This window comes from Nematocida parisii (genome assembly GCF_000250985.1).
Source record: "Nematocida parisii ERTm1 unplaced genomic scaffold supercont1.3, whole genome shotgun sequence".
NCBI classification, from domain to species: domain Eukaryota; kingdom Fungi; phylum Microsporidia; genus Nematocida; species Nematocida parisii.
Window position 1 is genome coordinate 359,236 of NW_013524648.1, and position 17,156 is coordinate 376,391.

The 17,156-nt window shown below is 33.2% G+C and overlaps 12 protein-coding genes and 1 non-coding gene across 13 annotated transcripts; 8 read left to right on the forward strand and 5 right to left on the reverse strand.

Annotated features, from left to right (window-relative positions):
• Positions 1-489: 489 nt before the first annotated feature.
• Positions 490-929, reverse strand: NEPG_01375 (uncharacterized protein; the record flags this gene model as incomplete). Its single annotated transcript, XM_013203749.1, has 1 exon — positions 490-929. One exon carries the CDS (start codon positions 927-929, stop codon positions 528-530), a length of 402 nt encoding a protein of 133 aa, XP_013059203.1. The 3' UTR covers positions 490-527.
• Positions 930-962: 33 nt separating this feature from the next.
• NEPG_01376 (T-complex protein 1 subunit gamma) lies at positions 963-2,530 on the forward strand (the record flags this gene model as incomplete). Its single annotated transcript, XM_013203750.1, has 1 exon — positions 963-2,530. The coding sequence occupies one exon, from the start codon at positions 963-965 to the stop codon at positions 2,505-2,507; it is 1,545 nt and encodes a 514-aa protein (XP_013059204.1). The 3' UTR covers positions 2,508-2,530.
• A 197-nt stretch (positions 2,531-2,727) lies between these two features.
• On the forward strand, positions 2,728-3,093 carry NEPG_01377 (ccaat binding transcription factor subunit A; the record flags this gene model as incomplete). Its single annotated transcript, XM_013203751.1, has 1 exon — positions 2,728-3,093. The coding sequence occupies one exon, from the start codon at positions 2,728-2,730 to the stop codon at positions 3,079-3,081; it is 354 nt and encodes a 117-aa protein (XP_013059205.1). The 3' UTR covers positions 3,082-3,093.
• Positions 3,094-3,149: 56 nt separating this feature from the next.
• Positions 3,150-4,531, reverse strand: NEPG_01378 (ATPase; the record flags this gene model as incomplete). The annotated part of the gene is made up of 1 exon (XM_013203752.1): positions 3,150-4,531. One exon carries the CDS (start codon positions 4,529-4,531, stop codon positions 3,155-3,157), a length of 1,377 nt encoding a protein of 458 aa, XP_013059206.1. The 3' UTR covers positions 3,150-3,154.
• Positions 4,532-4,545: 14 nt separating this feature from the next.
• Positions 4,546-5,203, forward strand: NEPG_01379 (uncharacterized protein; the record flags this gene model as incomplete). Its single annotated transcript, XM_013203753.1, has 1 exon — positions 4,546-5,203. The coding sequence occupies one exon, from the start codon at positions 4,546-4,548 to the stop codon at positions 5,197-5,199; it is 654 nt and encodes a 217-aa protein (XP_013059207.1). The 3' UTR covers positions 5,200-5,203.
• A 21-nt stretch (positions 5,204-5,224) lies between these two features.
• NEPG_01380 (uncharacterized protein) lies at positions 5,225-9,117 on the reverse strand (the record flags this gene model as incomplete). The annotated part of the gene is made up of 1 exon (XM_013203754.1): positions 5,225-9,117. The coding sequence occupies one exon, from the start codon at positions 9,115-9,117 to the stop codon at positions 5,281-5,283; it is 3,837 nt and encodes a 1,278-aa protein (XP_013059208.1). The 3' UTR covers positions 5,225-5,280.
• A 20-nt stretch (positions 9,118-9,137) lies between these two features.
• Positions 9,138-10,016, reverse strand: NEPG_01381 (CMGC/CDK/CDK2 protein kinase; the record flags this gene model as incomplete). The annotated part of the gene is made up of 1 exon (XM_013203755.1): positions 9,138-10,016. The coding sequence occupies one exon, from the start codon at positions 10,014-10,016 to the stop codon at positions 9,153-9,155; it is 864 nt and encodes a 287-aa protein (XP_013059209.1). The 3' UTR covers positions 9,138-9,152.
• A 36-nt stretch (positions 10,017-10,052) lies between these two features.
• On the reverse strand, positions 10,053-10,126 carry NEPG_02706. The gene has a single exon. It is a non-coding gene; the product is annotated as a tRNA-Asn (tRNA).
• Positions 10,127-10,595: 469 nt separating this feature from the next.
• Positions 10,596-10,981, forward strand: NEPG_01382 (ribosomal protein L23P; the record flags this gene model as incomplete). The annotated part of the gene is made up of 1 exon (XM_013203756.1): positions 10,596-10,981. The coding sequence occupies one exon, from the start codon at positions 10,596-10,598 to the stop codon at positions 10,959-10,961; it is 366 nt and encodes a 121-aa protein (XP_013059210.1). The 3' UTR covers positions 10,962-10,981.
• Positions 10,982-11,540: 559 nt separating this feature from the next.
• On the forward strand, positions 11,541-12,255 carry NEPG_01383 (uncharacterized protein; the record flags this gene model as incomplete). Its single annotated transcript, XM_013203757.1, has 1 exon — positions 11,541-12,255. One exon carries the CDS (start codon positions 11,541-11,543, stop codon positions 12,210-12,212), a length of 672 nt encoding a protein of 223 aa, XP_013059211.1. The 3' UTR covers positions 12,213-12,255.
• A 327-nt stretch (positions 12,256-12,582) lies between these two features.
• Positions 12,583-14,001, forward strand: NEPG_01384 (uncharacterized protein; the record flags this gene model as incomplete). The annotated part of the gene is made up of 1 exon (XM_013203758.1): positions 12,583-14,001. The coding sequence occupies one exon, from the start codon at positions 12,583-12,585 to the stop codon at positions 13,999-14,001; it is 1,419 nt and encodes a 472-aa protein (XP_013059212.1).
• Positions 14,002-14,333: 332 nt separating this feature from the next.
• On the forward strand, positions 14,334-15,701 carry NEPG_01385 (uncharacterized protein; the record flags this gene model as incomplete). Its single annotated transcript, XM_013203759.1, has 1 exon — positions 14,334-15,701. One exon carries the CDS (start codon positions 14,334-14,336, stop codon positions 15,699-15,701), a length of 1,368 nt encoding a protein of 455 aa, XP_013059213.1.
• Positions 15,702-15,808: 107 nt separating this feature from the next.
• Positions 15,809-17,146, forward strand: NEPG_01386 (uncharacterized protein; the record flags this gene model as incomplete). The annotated part of the gene is made up of 1 exon (XM_013203760.1): positions 15,809-17,146. One exon carries the CDS (start codon positions 15,809-15,811, stop codon positions 17,144-17,146), a length of 1,338 nt encoding a protein of 445 aa, XP_013059214.1.
• Positions 17,147-17,156: the final 10 nt, after the last annotated feature.

Below are 17,156 nucleotides of genomic sequence, written 5' to 3' on the forward strand. Positions count from 1 at the left end.
AACATTCTCTTTACAGATAAATTATGCTTATTCAGGTTTATAGACCGAATAATCAATTTAATTTATACTGTCCTGTTTATGTAAACATTTCAATAACTTATGTATTACTATACTAATGCTACTCTTAGCATACAGCACAGATATTTTAAAATGGGCATATCCATTAATTCATGAGGCGGCTTATAGCCATGGCATACATCAGCACTAAGTCTAGTACAGTTTCATTACTAAGTGTACTAGTCTATTTATGTTTATACTGCTGTTTTAGTACAATAAATATTCCATTATATTTACTTCTTCTTTATTGGGTCATGCCGCAGGGTGGAGATGGCACTGTTTCTGGTGGTACGTCAATTATGATTAAATAATTTATTTTTTTCATATTTTATTCGTATTTATACCTTTAAAGTGAAGCTTAGTTTTTATAAATATAAAAGCAGATGATTTTTACTAAAACTATTTATAATTTCATTATTTATTTAATCCATGAGTACAGTTGATAGATTATAATTTAGGGTTATATCGGGTTATAATATATCATATTCCTTATCTGATGATTTTATTACTATCTTACCATCAGGCATTCTTATTTCTTTAATACCGAATGGGAATGTTCTTTCTATTTGACCATTTTCAAATTCGTATGTTATTATTGACGTATTAATATCGTATAAGTACTTGTACTTCTTCTGCTTATGTATTACGTATACGGATCCATCTGATAGAGTGTACTTTACTTTATTACCCTTTACTTCTTCTTTACTTTTTACTTTTTTCTTACTGAGTACTTCTTCATATTCTGTGTTTAGTCTTTTTAGTCTGTCAATCTCCTCTTTTAAGATATCTGTTACTCTGACTTCTTTTTCTTCTTTTATTTTCCTTATTAGTCTGTCTATAACTGACAGTCTTTCCTTTAATATACTGTCCATTCTTTTTATTTAGAAGTAAAAGTTTTAATAATTATGAACAGAAAGGTAGGGACTGTTACAGTGTTAAAGAAGGAGGAGATGCACTCAGTGCAACAGGAGAATATTAAAGCATCAATATTCCTGTCTAATTTAATAAGGAGTTGTATAGGGCCACGTGCCATGATTAAGATGATACTCACTCGGATAGGCACTATTGAGCTAACCAATGATGGAAACAGTATATTAAGAGAAATAGAAATATCTCATCCTGTAATAAAGTCATTAATTGAACTATCAAGGACTCAGAATGAGGAGGTTGGTGATGGGACTACTTCAGTTGTTGTGCTATCCGCTGAGATACTTAAGAACATGGAGGGATTATTACGCGAGGAGTACCATCCAGTATTTTTATGCAATGTTTTAAAGAAAATATTAGACATTCTTCTGGTTAAGCTCAAGAAGTATTCAATTGACATCAGGAACAAGGAGGAGATGGTTAGGAAGATTGTTAATTGTGGGTTAGGCACTAAAATTGCCAAGTACATATCTGACTTAGACTTAGAGTCAATTGCCATTCAGAGTGTTAATATGATTAAAGAGAAGAACAATGAAGTACACACCAAGAACATAAGGATTGAGAAAGTCCCAGGTGGTAAATTATCTGAGAGTATGGTATTCGATGGGATAATTATTCAGAAGAGTTTATTAGACTACACCATGCGCAGTAAAATTGAGAATGCCAAGATTCTTTTAATTGACTTCCCATTAGAGTACAGAAAAGGAGAAAATCAGATGAGCATAGAAATGCACAACAGTGAAGTGTTTGGCCGCGCATTAGAAGTAGAGGAAGAGCAGATTGAGCGCATGGTCAATCTTCTTGCGATTTGCAAGCCAGATGTAGTTGTATCTGAGAAGGGAATCTCTGACTATGCGATTGCACTGTTTAAGAAGCACGGAATATCTGCGATCAGAAGAATTAAGAAATCAGAGAATCAAAGGATTTCACTTGCCACGGGTGCTTTAATTGTATCTCGTGCAGAAGATGCAACTCCCCAAGCACTTGGCACTGCCGGTCTATTTGAAGTTTCCAGGATCGGTGATGAGGAGTACTGTAAGTTCATCAAGTGCAAATCCCCCAGGGCATGTTCTGTTCTTCTAAGGGGTCCATCAAAGGACATTATTAATGAATTAGAAAGGAACATGCAGGATGCACTAGCCATAGCCAGGAATGCGTACTGCTCTAATTCAGCTGTTCTTGGTGCAGGATCAATTGAAATGGCTCTAGCACACGAACTTGAGACTGTACAGGGTCTGTCTGATAAAGAAAAAAAGGTGTACATGGCAGTTGCCGAAGCACTTCATGCAATCCCTGCCTGTCTCATTGCAAACAGTGGCAATACCAAGCCATTAGTAAAACTACTTGAACTAAAAGCACTGCACAGTAAAAAGAAGCACATGTACGGTGTAGATGGTAATACTGGTGAGATAGTTCCGACTGAGGTATACGAGTCGATCCTGGTTAAGGAGCAAAGTTTAAAGTCGGCAATTGAAGGTGCCATTATTATCCTACGAGTAGATGGAATTGTAAAGCAGGAATGATTTTTATTTCTGTATTACTAATAATTAAAGGATTCCTTTTATGATATTTTTAGGGTTATTCGGGTTATTTAATATTTAAATATTAAACGAGTACTACGTTATTATTGAAAATGTACACTTTTTATATTTTATTTAAATGAAATTTATGAATATTTCTGGTTCCCAGGGTGTAATAACAAACAAATACATCCACTTTAAATAGAACAATACCAGAACTTGTATGAAACAGAGTGACCGACTCCTACCAGTAGCGAACGTAGCTGGAATAATGAAGAAAACCATCCCAAAGAAAGCCAAAATATCCAGGGATGCAAAGGAGATGATGCAGCGTGCAGCATCTGAGTTTATTGCATTTATTACGTGCAAAGCCCAGGACTTGTGCAAATTAGAGAAGAGGAAGACTTTGACAGGAGACGACCTTGTACTAGCAGTTGAGCACTTAGGTATGCCCTTACACGCTGATGCCGGCAGAAGAGTATTATACAGGCTAAGAGAAGGCCATCAGCATGACCAAGACATTTACATTCAAGACTCTGGCGCATCCATTCACTGGAAGCCGTATCAGCAAGAATAAATTTTATTTCTACAATAAATAGCTGATAATTAAATTTATAAATACCCGTTATTTATAATAATTTATTATTTCCTTATTTAGCAAGTGCACCGAATTCTTTATTCCACTCTTCATAAAAAACGAGTTCTTTTGTTGAAACACTTTTCCGAATGTGTTTCATAGCAGAAATGAAATCTTTCATAAGAATCCCCCGGAGTGTCTGCATGTTCTCTAATTCTGTGATTTCTCTGACGGGTTCCATCGCTGCTTCTCTGCACAGGTTGTATATGTCAGACCCAGAATATCCTTCTAATTTCTCAGATAAGTCATTTATTTCCGTATCTGAGAGTGTACAAATATCCTTGGCTATCTTCTTGACCATCTCCTTTCTACCTTCTTTGTCCGGGAGTGGTACATACAGTCTCTTTACAAACCGTCTTCTTGCTGCTTCATCTATTTCCTGTGGCCTATTTGTAGCCCCAATCACCAGGACATTATCTTTACTCTGTTTTGCTCCATCCATTTGTACAAGGAATTCTGTTTTTATTCTCCGGGTACTTTCATTCTCTCCTTCTGTTCTTTGCATGAGGAGAGAGTCAATTTCATCAATGAATACAACAGAAGGGGCCATTTCAGTTGCAACAGAGAAGAGTGCACGTACCATTTTCTCACCTTCACCCACCCATTTTGATGTGAGTGTAGATGCACTAATTGAAAAGAATGTCGACTGTGACTGACTTGCAATACATTTACCTATCATTGTCTTACCTGTCCCCGGTGGTCCAAATAAGAGGAGTGCTTTAGGTGGCCCTCTTAACCCTTTGAAAATATCCGGCCGTATCATGGGCCACACTACAATTTCTTTAATTGCTGTTTTTATATGTGGTAGTCCTGCAATATCCGTCCAGTCCACTTTATCCCTTGGTGATAAAACTTCATTCCTTATTATCTCCAAGAATTTCTTATCCAGATTCGTTGCTTTGTCTAATTCTTCTTCCTTCTCCGATGGTTTTGTCTTTTTAGGCAGTTTATCACTTATCTCAGGCGGTAAAAGATCTTTAGCAGTTGAAAATGATGAATTCTCCATCGGTGGATTCCTGCTTGGTTTGCCACTTACACTCTCATTGGATACTCTATTACTCATAAGTGTACAATTAGCACACTTTACAGGATTATCCGTACTTTTAAGAGTACTTGGGCTTATCCTGTTCTGTACACTAAGGTTCACTTCAAATGTATTAACAAGGTCTTCTACCTCACTTATTGTAAGAATCGGGTGTAAATCAGTATAATCGTGTATAAATGGAATATTCTCTGGTATTCCTACAAGTTCATCAAGGTATAATGAGCAGTCATTCAGAAGTAATTTTTTCTCATTCTCATTTAAGTACTTTCTATGGTTATACGGTGATTTATACTGTGAGTCACTTTCTTCCAAGAGTCTTTGCTGTGTAAAGAAATTCTTCTGCATTAAATTTTTAGAATATGGCTGAATATAACAGCAGTACATCAAAGGGATTTATTGAGTATACGAAGAAAGAGGCACTTAATAGGTACTACAGTATATGGAATCAGTTATACAACACATTAAGCACTGAGGAGTCGATTACTCTTATTAAGAACAAATTAAGTTCAAAAAAAGGGGGAGAAATTGTGTTAGACACTTGCTCTGAGGTAATTGAGGATGTCGACAAAGGGAATGATTCATTTATTGGGTTATGCGATTTAAACATGGACAGTTTATTAACGATTCCTTCTTCAGATGTGGAAATCAAGGGCCCAGTGGAAATAACTGAGAATACTTCAAGGGGACGTGTAAAAATAACAGAAAATAAAAACCCGTCAGAAAATAAAAATCGTAAAAGGCGGATTAGTAAATTAGTGGTGGATGAGAGTGATTTAGAGGAAGTATCTAGTGATTCTGATGGTTCTGATGATGGGAGTGAGTATGCCGTATCTGGTGATGAGCTGAGTGATGATTTCAGTGAAATATCGAGTAAGTACAAGGAGAGTGAAGATATTTTGTATAAATTAGAAGACTCTGTTAGTAAAGAAGAAGAGCCTGAGGGCGTCCTTGGGGTTGATTTTAACCCTAATGGAATAAAGAGGGTTAAGTTGCATAAGAAATTTAATCAATAAATCCGTTATTTTTATGATTATTTTATTTCGGGTTATATGGTGCTCCCTTTAAATTTACGTATTCAGTAATTACCGTTATTTTTATAGGTCGTATATAGATACTTGTACGATTTTTGGTACTCCCACAATATCTCTTTCTAATCTGTAGAAGTATTCAGTACATTCTGTTGCAAGTAATTCCCTAACAAAATCTTCATCGTGTGTAATTACAAGCAGTTGAAATCCCCCCTCTGCTTTTCTTGCCTGTATAATAGAAGAGAGTGCTTTAGCTAGTCCAGATATATTTGCACTGTCTAAATTAGTCGTTGGTTCATCTAGTGAAAGAAATCCACAGTTTAAACTGAATGCTTCAGCAAGTGCGAGTCGTATAACTATCGATGCTAAAACCTTCTGTCCTGCACTGACTCTTCCCCTCATATCTATCTCAATCCCATTCTTTACCATAACAAGACTGTACGATTTGTCTAAATGTGATACAATTTTAATCTCATCTATATCCGTACCTTTATATGCCAACCCCCATATCTCCTTAATTATAGCATTAACTTCTGCTAGTTTCTCTGAGTGGTACCTAACAATAGCTGCCTGTACACCTTTTATATACTTCTCTAAATCAGAAATACTTTCTTTAAGCACTTTTATCATGATATAAGCTGATAATTCATCTGATTCAGCTGTACAATGTATTTTTACATCTGATTCATCCTCTTCCTTCTGCTTTTCTAAGTTATACTCTTCTCCTACACACTCTGAAATTATCTTCTGCTCTTTCATAATACACTCTTCTAATTTCTCTATTTCCTCCCGTACGTGATTAAGTGTGTCCTGCGTAGAAATACATTCCTTCACTTTCTCTGATAAAATTGCTGCCCTTATGGAGTCCTTAATAAGCTGCTTCTGCGTATGAACAGCCATTACCGCAGTAATCCTATTGTTAATAATATTCCTCTTTTCTTCTACTTCTATTAGTTCCTGTTTAAGAGAATTTTCTCTATTTTTATGACTTTCTGTATATTTTTTTTTTGACAGAATTTCAATTTTTATGAATATTTCACAGAATCTTTCCTTTACAGAATTGATTACCATGAGATTATTGCTTGGAATTTTAATTTCCTTTAATAATTCCTTGGTTTTATAATATATTCTTTCATTCTCTGTGATTTTCCTTGTTAATTCTGTCTTTTCTTGTAGTAAAATAGTAATTTTTGACTTTTCTGATTCTAGCAGGGAATATTCCTTCTCTAATGAAACTGATTCTTTTTTGTATTTGCTCTTCTGCTCAATTCGTTTTTCTATTTCTTTGATTCTGGTGCGTAATTCGTTCTTTTTATTTTCAAATTCAGTGTACTTCTCCTGTTCTTTCTGTTCTAATTTTTCTATTCTCTGTAGTTCTTCTAGTTTCTCTTTGTACTTCTCACTGATTGTACCGTATGAATCACTGATTAAGTTGATTTTATTCTCTCTATTTTTAAGAATTTCTATTTCTTCGTATTTATTCTTTATGGATTTAATTGACCGTAGCTGTTTATTCAGTGTATCCAGTAGAATAATCCATTCTTCAACTGTGTGAGTATCTTCTGCTTCATCCTCTGCTTTTATATTTTCAAGTATAAGGAGAGAAGATAAATTATTCAGAATAATTCGTATTTTGGCTTGTTCCTGCTTAAATTTAGTATTTTCTTTCTCTATGACTAATTCTTCTTTAAGCTGCTCTTTCTTGTTTTTTATGCACTCTAAAATATTCTTTATTTTCTGCACGTGTCCTTTAGAAATTCCCGTACTAATAAAGGATTTACAGAATGGACAGCCATCTTCTGCTCTACTAAGGAATTCTTCATATATTTTCTCAGATGCTGAAATACTTCCCCATTCTTCGTATAATTCGTACAGGACATCTTGGAATTCTGTATGTACGTTTATATTGCACCCTTCTTTTATTTTCTGGAGTACTTCTGAGCGTGTGATTACGCTTCCACTAGAAATAAGCTCACCGGAGATTCTGTCAATGAGTGTTTTGGACTTTTCTACTTTTGCCTGTTGTAATAATTTATTTGCCATTTGCTTTGACTCAGATACCATTTTATTGTGTAAGTACTTCTGCTGGTTCGTTTGGATTTCTTTTATTTTTGTGTCCAGCACTGTGATTTTCTTAACTAGAGCATCTTCACACTGAATAATCCCTGGTAAGCCCGGACTTAGTTTTATCTCAGATGGGCACGGAAGGAATTCTAGTTCTTTCTCTTTTCTTTTGATTTCTTCTGCTAAGAATTCTTTCTCTTTCCTTTTTTCTGTTTCTTTCATGCATATTTCTAATTTCTGCTGTAACTCTTCAATCTCCAGGAACACTTTGTCTTTGTTATATTCTGTCTTAGTATAATTACTGTTAATTATATTCTCACTCTCTTGTATCTCAGATATAAATGATACATCTTGTTCATTTACGTCTACGTCTAAAATACTGCGTATCTCTTTAGACCTAAGAATAACACTTCTCTGTTTCTCTTTAAGAATTCCTATTTCCTCTGTAACTGTTCTTACGGTTATATCTTTCTCTTGAATTTTCCTGTCTAATATTTCTTCAAGCTTTTCAATCCACACCCTTACATTCTCCATTTGGCAAACCTCATGGTCTACTAATGCTTCTGCCTCTATGGGTGTATCAAGTAAGACATGATTTATACTGAACTCCCTGGTTTCTTTCTGTAAGGTTTCTATTTGACCAGTAATCAAGGAAATAGTTCTATCTGTGGATAAATCCTTATCTGTACTCTTTATGCCTGTTATTACATCAGATATAACCGTACATGCTTTATCTAAATACTCCCTGTTATTTTGAACCTTCTCTAAGATAAGCCCTAAATTCTTCTTCTTCTCCTCATTAAGACTTTCTATTTCCACTCTGCTTTCTTCAATTGCCACCTTCAAATCCTCAAATTTCCTTATTTTCTCAACTATTTCATTCATCTCAATTTCTAAAATACTCGCTTCATGCCTTAATTCCTCCGCATCCTCTACACACGTATTCGGCAGAATACTTTGCAATTCCACCACACTCCCAGATAATAATTCTTTTGTGGATAATCCTGCTAGTTCTGATTCTGCTTTCTCTTTCTCCCTTACCTCCGAAAGTGCATGCTCGTACTTCTTCTGGCTCTCCTTCAAGTCAATCTGGAATTTCCTCAGCCTTTCATTTGACACTTGTGATAATTTCCGCACAACCAATAATCTCTCCGTAATCCTTGCTATTCTTTGTTCTATTATATGCTTATTCTGTGTCTTCTGCTGTAAATTCTCATATTTACACTCCAATACCTTTAATTCTCCTGTTTTCTCTTTTCTCAGCACTGTCAGTGCATCAATCGCCTTAATAAACTTCGTTGATGAGAATATTCCGTCCATTTTCTTCTTGACCACAGAAGGATCCCCTAATGGCCACGTGGACTCTTCCTGATGCACAAATATTACACTCTCTAAAACAGAAGGAGTACTCCCCAGTAGAATAGGCACTTCAGAATCAACTTCAGACAATTTGTTGCAAATCATCCTCTTACCACTCTCCGTCACTTGCCACAGAACACTTTCAACCGTCTTTGTTTCTCTTTTCGTTTTCCCAATAGTCTGTGACATACCCCGCACTACAATATACTCCTTACCCTCACACGACTTAAATTTCATCATTATCTGTGCTTTTGTCTCCCTCTCCTGTGATACTCTAGGATCATGCACAAATGCCCCATTCTTACTATTAGGAGGAAGTGCCCCAGTCGTTGCATATTTCAATGCCTCAACTATAGTGGTCTTGCCAGTCCCATTATGCCCTACAATCAGTGTAAGTGGTGTCTGCATCTCAATCGCTGCCGGGTACTCCTCAGTAAATGACCTAATCCCTTTTATTTTCAATTTCCCAATGACCGACATAATTTACTTTTTTAAATTTATTTCCGTTTATTAATTTATGCCAAGAAATATTTATGCTCTAATAATGACTTAGCTGATGGCCTATCCACAGGATTATACACAAGAATATCACTGACTAATTCATGCTGGTCTTTATCCTCAATCCCCATCCCGATCGGTTTCCAAATGGGAAATTCCGGCTGGAAATTCTTCAGGGCCGTGACACCTGCCCATACGGTCTCATTCGGCGTACCGCGTATTTGGAATATCTTGTATATCTGGTCGATCTCTGAGTCCCCAGGGAACAATGGCTTTAATAGTATAAATTCAGATATAATGCATCCGAGTGACCACACGTCAACTGCCGTGGAGTAATGTTTAGCCCCCAGTAATAATTCAGGTGCTCTGTACCAGAGTGTGACTACTTCATTCGTGAGTGTATGCAGTGGTATGCCCACACTCCTTCCCATACCAAAATCAGCGAGTTTCAATTGGTTATTCTTTGTTATAAGGATATTCTGTGGCTTTAAGTCTCTGTGGAGTACTCCGACTGAGTGGCAGTAAGCTACTGCGGATGTCAGCTGGTGCGAGAATGCTTTAATTTGATGGTGTGTGAGTGGTTTTCGTTCTCTTCTGAGTGCATCCAAGTATTTCTTTAAGTCTGTCTCAGCGTATTCAAAGACCAAGTACAATTTATTCTCTGTGTAGACCACCTGGTGCAGTGCGATTATATTCGGGTGCTTAATATCTTTAAGGAGGGATATCTCTCGGATTGTTGTTGCTGGCACGCCTTCTCTGTCATCGGTCAGTCTGACTTTTTTTAGTGCGATGATTTTTCCTGTTGTTTTCTCTTTTGCTTTGTATACCACGCCGTATGTCCCCTCACCTATTTTCTCTATTTTTTGGAAAGTCTCTGTCATGGGCGATAAAATAATATGGAAAATATACAAAAAGAACGCTTCCAGTCGGATTCGAACCAACGACCTTTCGGTTAACAGCCGAACGCGATAACCAGCTACGCCATGGAAGCCCACAAAAGCATCCATTTATACAGTGAGGTATTTACCATTATGGCATAGATTATAACCTTAAATATTCGGGTTATTATATAGTAGTGTATTAGTGATAAGTTATATTATATATTATATAGTGTGTTATATATTATATTATATAGTAGTGTATTAGTGATAAGTTATATTATATATTATACAGTGTGTTATATATTATATTATATAGTAGTGTATTAGTAATAAGTTATATTATATAGTAGTGTATTAGTAATATATTAATATTTTTATTATATTATAGTATTTTATGTACTATGTGTAGTATTTATTAATACTAAATGTACTATGTATTATATATTATACTATTTATTATACATTGTATTGTATATTGTGTTATATATTATACTGTGTGTTATATTTACACTAATTTTATTCTTTTACTGTTTTTCTATTTTTTTATTCTAATTTAAGATTTTCTTTTTTTACCCCCAGATGACTAGAAAGCAGCAGTACAAAAAATCATTAGAACTCACCAAGAACGAACTCTCCACACCAAAAGCACCAACACCAGAGGAGAGGATGAAACAGCTCACAGCAAAAGTACCCCAGGACATAATCAAATTCACTCCAAAGACAGAGAAGGCCATGCGACTGATGGAGAAGCAGAACACGATTGTTTTCGTATGCGACCTCAAAGCCACCAAGCCAGAGATTAAGATGGCCATTGAGCAATTATATTCAGTCAAGCCAAAGAAGGTCAACACTGCCATCACATTCAAGGGGGAGAAGAGGGCGTATGCTATATTCTCTAAGGAGCACAGTGCAATAGAAATAGCCAGTGCAGCTGACATCATTTAATAATAAATACTGGAATTTGTGACAGTTTACTATATGACTTATTACACTGTGTATACTATATATTACGACTTATTACGTACTGTATAAAATAAAGTATTAATTATTACGTACTGTCTTATAATTATGACTTATTGCACAGTGCATATTATATACTGTCATGTAATTATGACTTATTACAGTATGACTTATTACACAGTGTATAAAATAAAATATTAATTATTACGTATTGCATATTATATACTGTCATGTAATTATGACTTATTACACAGTGCATAAAATAAAATATTAATTATGACTTATTATACAGTGTCTTATAATTAATGTTTTATTGCGTATATTATATTATTACTTATTATACAGTGTCTTAATTATATTATTACTTATTATACAGTGTCTTAATTATATTATATTTATTATAAGAATATTCTTTATAATTATTATTATTTATTACACAGTATATATTATATATAACACTATTATAGATCTATCTATTACTATTATTTATTACATATTGTGTATTATATATTATATATTACACATTGTATAATAAGTATAAATATACTTTGTTTTTTACTATACATGATGTATATAGAAATAAATGATTATTCCCATATAAAAGACGTACAGAAGTCTACAAACGAAGAGAATCTCTTAAATTTATCATATTTTAATACGATAGTTAATTTTATACGTATAATTATGAATATTTTAATATTTATATATATAAATATTTTTAATTATAATATATTTATAACCGTATATAAAATTGATAAAATAAAAGGGATAACCCTTCTGTGTTTATCCTTCTCCTCACTTTGTTTGCTCCTAATTAAGGAATTATATACGAATATTATTATTATTAATATTACTGCAGTATTATACGTTATATTCCTGATTATTCCTTCTGTTATATTCCAGCAGTATTGGATACCCTTCTTAATAAGTAATTCAGTCATTTTATCGTCTGAGTATGCTTATATAAGTATAATTAGTGTACTTATCATGATAATTAAGTATAATTGTAGTAATAGACTAATTATCACAGTAATAGAAAGTGTTCCCAGTGTAATTGGTCTAATATCATTGATTGAGTATGAAATTAGACTAATTTACATGAAAAACATAAGGATTACCAAGTTTAAAGTATCAATTACTTGTTTTTTCTCATTTATATTCATGATAATTGGGATTATTCTGTTTTATATTGATGTAATTCATGATATACTCAAAAATCAGGTTATAACGGTATAATAAAATTTTCAAAATCAAAATTTACTCATTCATTAATAAAGCATTATATAATACACAGTATGTAATAAATTATACATCAATTATAATACATTATGTAATATATTTTATTATTTAAATAATAAAGTGTACATCAATAAAATATATTACACACTCTATTTTAATTATTATTTATTACACACTGTCTTATATTTAATGTATACATATTATTATTTATTATATACTGTCTTATATTTAATGTATACTTATCTATTATAATATATTACATAATGTGCTTTATTTATTATTTATTATACAGTATGTTATAATATATGTCATTTACTTAATTAAATCAGATAATATCTATAAATATACCCAAATAATTAGATTATCAATGAATACAACAACAGAAACAATAGAAATGAACAGAATAGGTAGCTGTGATACTTGTGATCATAGGCTTAGTCCCACTGAAGGAAGAACACACTCTGCATACATCAGACCATTATTTATTACTATATATGTAATAAGTATTGCATCTGTTTTATTTTTTACAATTTATTTTGTATTTTTTAAAAATAAAAAAATAGAAAAAAGTGCATTAAATACTACACAAGGCATCATAAATAATACAATTCTATCTATAAAAAACAATGATATAGAATATATAAGCAATACCACAGAAAGTAACATAAATAATACTACAATAAGTAATATATTCAATAACACTACAGGATATAATACACATAGTACACTAAGTAATAATATAACAACAGGATATAATACACACAGTACACTAAGTAATATTACCACTGCAGATATACCACCATCTAATAGTATATCCGATATGATCATTAATACTACAACAGACATATCAGAGACTACCACAGTAACAGACATACCAGGCATACCAGAAGGCATAGACATACCAGACGTGCCTGGCATACCAGAAGGAACAATCTTACCAGAGACTACCACAGTAACAGAAGGAACAACCTTACCAGAGGGTATCATAGGGACTAATATAACAGAGACTACCACAGTAACAGACATACCAGAAGGCACAGTTATAACAGAGACTACCACAGTGACTAATATAACAGAGAGTGTACAAGCACCAAAAGGAACAGAAAGTATCACAGTAACAGAGACTAATACAACAGAGACAGAGACAGTAACTAATATAACAGAGACAGAGACAGTAACTAATATAACAGAGACTGAGGTAGTGACAGAGATAGTGACAGAGACAGTGACTGAGACTAATATAACAGTAACAGAGACTGAGGCAGTGACTAATACAACAGAGACTGAGCCAGTGACTGATCCGACTGAGACTACCACGGTGACTGAGCCTGTCACAGTGACTGATCCGACTGAGCCAGTCACAGTAACAGCGACTGCTCCGACTGAAACAGTGACTAATACAACAGTAACAGAAAGTACTCCGACTGAGACTACCACGGTTGCTGAGACTGATATAACAGAGACTGCTCCGACTGAGACTGAGACTGAGCCAGTGACTGATCCGACTGAGACTACCACGGTCGCTGAGACTACAACAGTAACAGAGACTGCTCCGACTGAGACAGAAAGTACTCCTACTGAGACTACCACGGTTGCTGAGGCTGATATGACTGAGACTGAGACAGTCACAGTGACTGCTCCTACTATTACTACTCCGACTGAGCCTGTCACAGTCACTGCTGGGACTGTCTCGTTATCTTATGCTGATAATATTATGACTAATTCTACTGTAACAGATATAACTAATAAATTATTAATTATGTCTAAGAATATAACAGGAGAATAAATATAATATAATATATTATACATTATGTAATATATAATAAAATATATTACTTATTACACATTATATAATAAAATATATTAGTTAAAAAATACACTACTTATTACACATTATACATATCTTATTACACATTATACTATAACTTATCACTTATTGTGTATTATATCTTATTATATCTATTACTTATTACACAATATACACTACTTATTACACATTATCTATATCTTATTACACATTATGTATTATATCTTATTATCTATTATTTATTACTTATTGTGTATTATATAACGTGTTTAAAATATTTTATATAAAATTAAAATTTTATTTTTATAAGAATGGAAAGCGTAAAATTACAAGAAACTCTGATGAAATCAGTAATTGATGGTTATTCTATAAAAGGAATAAATCTGTCTCTTATATCAGCCGGTGTACTATTCTCATATACAGAAAGGGGGAAACTCTTAGTGAATACTTTAAAATCGGGTGCTATCTTTGATTTTATTATTTTTACTACAGTAATAACCCTTTCTATTATGAAAATAATTTCTTATGTATATAAATATAATATTATATACAGTAAACAAGAAAAGAACAATCTGGCCAGGATTGAGACATACTTGGGCATATTCGGTATAATGATATTAGGAGTACTAGGGAACAGTCCATTATTCATTATACTATCTGTGGTATCTTCTGTTATACTTAATAGTAATTATAAGTTTATTATTACTCTATTAATAACAGGAGGATTACTATTCTTAGGTATACCACTACTTACATATCCGTGTATGTATAATATTATTATATCTATGGGTATATCCTTATGCTTATTGGGTATGTTTAGATTAGAGTCAATTATAAAGAATGATAGTATAAATATGTATGTACACTACTTTATACTTATATCTATAGTGATTGGTGGGTTTATTTATAGTCCTATTACATTCATATTATTACCCATGGTATTATTTATATACATGAATATAAATAATAAGTATATACATGGAGTATATAGTAAGTATAAGGGTATATTATTACTACTAATTAAAATAACGAAAGTATTAATAATAACTGTAATTATTACGTTATTTACGGTGTACTTCTCTGCTTGGTATACAGATAACCCGATTATTCTTAGGAAATTCATAGGTGTAGAAGTATCTAAAGATTCTCCTGTGTTTATTATGGTATTAAGCAGTATTAAGTATATTATAGATATGGTAGTGCATTATATGAATATAGTAATAATGAGCATAAGGCCAAAATCAATCAGTGATTATATACTAAAATCAATTGATATCAGTACAGTGGAAGTATCTCACAGTAGTAATATATTCAAGCAGATTATTAGTGTAGTATATAAGGCATTTATGATTATAGATAATATACTTGTATATGTAATAGGAGTATCCAGTAGTATAGTACATATTATTGCGAGTATAGTGTGTTATATAGTGATACGGCCTATTAGTATATATAATAATATCATACGGATAATAACGAATGGTATATCATATATATTATATATGATAGATACGGCACTGTATTATGTAATAGGGAGGCATATGCGTATGGTAGATAAACCTGTAGTAAAAGACAGGAGTATACTAAGTAAGGCAGTAAGTATAATATTATACCCATTAACTATAGTAAAATATTTATTTAAGAGCAAGGGGAATAACACGGGTAATGTACAACTGTAGTAAATAAGGGCAATTTATTAACTTCTGTATACGGTATTATAGTACATGTACTATATTTACTATTAGGAGGGTACAGTTGGTTATTCTTTATTACTAATGGTAAGGATATGGTATCTGAGAAATCGTATGAGATGAGTAAATTCGGGTTTACTCCTGTCATGAGGAATTCTAACGTGAGTGTACCCGATGAAGTATTATACTACAACAAAGGCACGTTCTATCAGAAATTCTTTGATACGTACTGTGAGTATGCAGATGTATATGATGAGATTAATGGGAATGGTGCATATTCTGAAGAATCAATTACCAAGCATGATTCATACTCTGTGTACGATCCAATGCAGATGTATAGTAAGGATCAAGTGTGTACACCTATTTCATCGTATGAAACAGAGTTAAGGGATAAGATTAAGAAACTAGGACCTATAAACATAAAATTAACAGACCAAGAATTTGCAGGTATGAGAAGTATCCTTCAATACTTCCCATGCATACAGCATAAGAAAGGACTTTCACAGACTGAGAAGTCTTTAATGATGAAATTAGAGGATAAGAAGAAGATACTGAAAGATCCCAAGAAGGCCCCAGAGAGTACGCTTAAGAATATTTTAGGGATTAAACCAGATTCAAAGAAACAGCAGGCCACTGCTGATAAAGAGTACAGGAAAGCACTTAGTAAGATGGCAGATTATTACAGGAAGTATTACTACAACTTTTACATTCTTGGACAGTATTTCTTGGATAACATAAATAGTTCTGTGAGTAACTGCGTGAGTGATTCTATTATTAAGATGTACAATAAGATTATTCCAGTGGATTATTCAGGAATAACAGATGAGTACTTAAAAACAATTGTACAAGTCAGGACGGCAATTATCAGAAGAGAACTTCCATTCTTAACAGAAGCACAGTCGGCTTTAGTATTTTATACACCGGTTGTTTATAATCTTGGTCTAGACAGGAGCATACTATCAGCTAAGAACAAAGGCACTTTGGAGAGTGAAGGATTCTTCTTAGAGAACACTACGAATAAGATAAATTATAATGAAGTATTTGAAGAGAATACGGATTTATTCGTATATCATAATATGAAAGAATTAAATGTAGAAGAACAAGTATTACGGTTTAAGTCTACTGTATCAACTTGTCCTAATCCAGTGGGAGCACCATTCACTATAACAAGAAGTAATGGAATAGATTTATACATACACAAAAATGACAGTACAGTTGTATCAGTATCAGTTAATAATAGGCCTGTAGTGGCAAAGGCAATTCCATACAATAAAGCACAGAATGTGTGCATAGACTTAGAATTACCACTAGACTCACTTAAAGAGTATACTTTAAGTAACCCAAAGAGTGAAGAAATAATTACTATTACAGTGAGGATGTTCATAGGGCATGTTTCACTTGTTAGTACGCGTACTCATGAGATAAAAATATAAAAGCACAGTT